The sequence below is a fragment of the Ascaphus truei genome, chromosome 3 (genome assembly GCF_040206685.1).
Source record: "Ascaphus truei isolate aAscTru1 chromosome 3, aAscTru1.hap1, whole genome shotgun sequence".
Taxonomy (NCBI): Eukaryota; Metazoa; Chordata; class Amphibia; order Anura; family Ascaphidae; genus Ascaphus; species Ascaphus truei.
The window spans coordinates 162,790,523-162,794,700 of NC_134485.1; the positions used below are offsets into that span (position 1 = coordinate 162,790,523).

Below are 4,178 nucleotides of genomic sequence, written 5' to 3' on the forward strand. Positions count from 1 at the left end.
TTTTTTTTGTTCCTTTTGAGAGCGAGTAACAGGCCTGCTTGTTGTCTCTTGAATTTTCCTTTTTCGTTTGCCACCAACTTTAGCCACAACAGAGCCACTTTGAGTGGCCTCTGGCACTTCACGGGCAGGGCTTGTGGCCAGTGACTCACCTACAGGGCTTTTGGGCAATGATTCACCTACAGGGCTTTTGGGCAGTGATTCACTTACAGGGCTTTTGGCCAGTGATTCACTTACAGGGCTTTTGGGCAGTGATTCACCTACAGGGCTTTTGGGCAGTGATTCACCTACAGGGCTTTTGGGCAGTGATTCACTTACAGGGCTTTTGGGCAGTGATTCACCTACAGGGCTTTTGGGCAGTGATTCACTTACAGGGCTTTTGGGCAGTGATTCACCTACAGGGCTTGTGCCCACTGACACATGTGAGCAAGTTGGTAGACACTGCACAAGTGATGGTTGGTCTGTTTCATGTGTGTCTTTTGTTGTTTTTGACCCAAAACTGGTCAGTAGTAACTGCTTTTGTTTTCTTTTTGTGGCCTCCTTTGTAGGTGTCAGCTGCTGAATTTGTACAGATGGCAGCGGTAGGATGTCGTCAGGAACCTGCACAGCAATGTCTGCTACTTGACCGGTAACATTTGGGCCTGGTGAATGAATATCACACTGGCGACACACTTTATTCGAGCTTGGCTAGTCCCACGAATTCGGGTATACCCGGGTGTATTGAGGTTTGTGACTGTTTTCTGCCCGAGTGCATTGAGGTATTTTCCAAGCAGGGACTGAAGCATTTTATTTCTGCTGGCTGCAATACTGCACAGTATATATATATATACTGCATTACAATTCATGAATTTATGCCATCTGGTAGACACGCGAAGCATTGCAGCCTATTAAATCCTAATCATTATCATTTAACAGATCAGCCGCCCGTCAGCCAGGCATGAACCCAGGCTGGGAAGGCAAATGCAACGGGGCTTGTCAGAGGTGAGGAGCGGCGCATTCCAGGTATTTGCCAGGTACATACCGGGTATTTGCTCGAATAAAGTGTGTCGGTGCAGTCAGAAGCATGTGGTGAAAACTGACCTGCATGAACAGATCCTGCCTGTGAGGTGTTGATGTTGAATTGTGGTACATTAGTCATTCTCCAGTAATTAGCTTGTGTTTGCTGAACAACTAATGCTTCGAATGAGGTGTTGATTTTTTGCAACTGTTTAGGCACTTCAATGAAGACTCTGTGGAGATGTGCCAATTGTGAAACTGTTTCTTCCTGCAGTGCAATCATCCTTTCCAGCACTGTCATCAGGTCAGAATGGCGACGATTTTCTGCTTCCACAATTTTTCCCTCAGAAGCTACAATTGCATCGTATGTGGTATTTGCTGGTCGATTTGGCGGTAAAACAGTTTCAATTGGAACCTCTTCATGGTCACTTGCTTGTATTTGTGTGTCTATGGCGGCGGCGGCATCATCATCATCATCATCATCATAATCCTCTTCATCATGTTCTACAAATAAATGTACACATTATTAAATGGCATGTTAATCTCTGCTGTGTTACTATGTAATTCTACTGTGTCATAAGTAACAACTAACATGTTTCCATACGTTTTATAACCTCACATTAAAAACTACCTTGACTTAAGAATAATGTTTGGACTCAGTATGAAATATGAGTGAATGAAAACTTGCTGTAAACTCACAACTCCTACATGATAGTTAACATCACTAACACAATACATGTTGCCTTACACTTCATTTTCACTGACACTAAGTAATCCTATTTAAAGAAGATGTGCAAAACAAATAATGAACATGACAACATAACATATAGAAGAGCACATATTATATGGCCACCAACTGATACACTCACCTTCTAGGTGTGTTGAGCTGGCTGACCCAGGTGAAGACACTTGTTCCGTCTCAGGTGACACATGTCCTTCAGGGGCAACTATATATAACAATAACATAAGTTTTACATTTACATGTGTAAATATTGAACAAACAGTTATTGTATGTTCTGTATTTATGAGTACCTAACAGCATCATTTCCTTAACCCAAAATGTGTGTGTGAAAGTGAACATAAATAGTTGTAATAACAATGTACATGCCTGCGTACTTAGAACTTTTGAGTTCCCTAACATAAAACATACTATGTTTCTGCAGTAATGCGTGAGGATAAATAGATTAAATTAGTACATAAAAATCATATGTTGTGTAGTGATATCAGTATCATAATGTACATAACTATCATGAGATGACCATTCACAATGGTTATCATGAAGGTGGTCATATTGCAAAAAGTGTTGTTTTTGGTAGAGGATATGTGTGGTACATTAATATAAGATGTGGCACACCTGAATGTGGCTGTCACTCAACAAGACAAGACATGCAGTGTGTGATAATGTGTCGTTGATAGTAGTTCAACTATAGATATGAGTGAACTAATGTGTGACGTACGCTTTGATAAGTAATGAGTTGTTGGGGCATTTAGTAGCTAAAGTGAAGCTTTCAAATGAGTGTGATTAACTTCAGTTGTGCTAGTCAGGTTGTAAGAACAGTATTCCCTTCCCCAAAAAGCCTAATCAGCCACACCTTTCAATTACTTGAAACAGGTGAAAATGGTGTGAACTAAGTTGACCCTAAAATGAGGCTGTAATTAGTGTGTGTGCTGAACCCCACCCCCTCTGTTGAAGTGTATGCTGTGATGAGATATTAATTGCAGCTGCTTTAACACAATGGTAGATGATCTAAATAGTCGTGTGCAGTTTTTAAGTTATGAAAACAATGACATAACATATGATACGTGTGCCTCATTATGCTGTCTGTATATGACTTAAAGCAAAAATGGACCTTTTCATTAACAACTATAGATGTGTTAGTGCAAGTGATGTTTGTAGGCCGTTGCATGCAATATATTTGATGCATGCTTAAAATAGGCAGTAATGTCATGTTTGTCGGAGTAAAATAAATAAAATACACAATAATATTATACATATTTATGTTCTGTACCTGTAGCTAGTAATAATTTCTCATTAACATGTGTTACACATGTGTACTACCCTGTTGTTCCCCATCTTCGCCCACCATCAATTGCTTCCACTGCAGCAATGCATTTTGGGAATTCACATGTAAATGAGCACGCAATGGCACGTGCTATATTAGTTACTGCTTTTAGTAGGACTACAACATATATGTCTATTTTGAAATATATATATATACAGAATCAGACATATACATATATAGATGCAGGTATGCTTATATTGTGAAGACAGTATAAAAAGCAGTGTAAATATGCAAAATAACTGTAAGCAACGACACGCCTAGTACAGTAATATTTCTCACCTGGTGGAAATTGTGAGGGATAAATTCCAATATCCCGGTCACCAGGAAAGCCTTCCACGACGACGGGAAGTAATTTTGCCCGAAGCAGCTCCTCCAATGGACTTAATATGAGACGTTGTGGTGTCGGCCCACCTCCAGTGCCAGTAGCATGCATGCGTTGGTGTTGTATTTTCTTTTTCAATTTGGACCTAATATCATCAAATCTCTTGTGACAATTCCGCTTGTCCCTCACATGATTCCCACACGCATTGACACCAATGACTATTGTGTCCCACATTTCTTTTCTGCTTGCTGAACTTGTCCGCCCTTGAAAAACATATAAAATATATGAGGTAAATTAATAATAATAGAAGCACCAGTTTCCTACACTGCTAGCTGTTCCAAGAGATAGCAAACATGCTGTTTTATGTGTAATATGTGAAGCACATGAGCATTCACTACTAAACCTATACATGTAAGCAAGGTTGCATTCATATTGTATGCAGTTATGGCAAATTGACCGCCTGTGTTTAGTTGTCCTTGTAAGGCATGATAAAAAGCTGTGTTTCCAGACTAATTAACATAGAAAGATATTCTGAACCCATATTTGCATATGAACAAAACTCAGATGACCTAGGATCACATGTATTTGAATAATAAATGTAAAGGTGCACTTACCTAGTAAATGTCCATATATACTGTCATAGTGCTCCAGAATGCCAGTGACAAGAGCTGTATTTTCCTGGTCATTGAAGCGAGGATTACGTGGCTTCTCCACACGTTTCTTCCGAGCAGGTTTAGGGTCAGAGCTTGGCTGGTGCTGACTGGACTCTCCTTGTTCCAATGGAAGAGCCTCCAAAAGCT

At 40.1% G+C, this 4,178-nt stretch overlaps 1 protein-coding gene across 1 annotated transcript; it reads right to left on the bottom strand.

Moving 5' to 3' along the window:
- Window positions 1-905: 905 nt before the first annotated feature.
- LOC142490989 (uncharacterized) lies at window positions 906-3,658 on the bottom strand. Its single transcript, XM_075593343.1, has 3 exons — window positions 3,336-3,658; window positions 1,863-1,940; window positions 906-1,497 (listed from the first exon to the last, which is right to left on the bottom strand). The coding sequence occupies exons 1-3, from the start codon at window positions 3,610-3,612 to the stop codon at window positions 914-916; spliced, it is 939 nt and encodes a 312-aa protein (XP_075449458.1). The 5' UTR covers window positions 3,613-3,658; the 3' UTR covers window positions 906-913.
- Window positions 3,659-4,178: the final 520 nt, after the last annotated feature.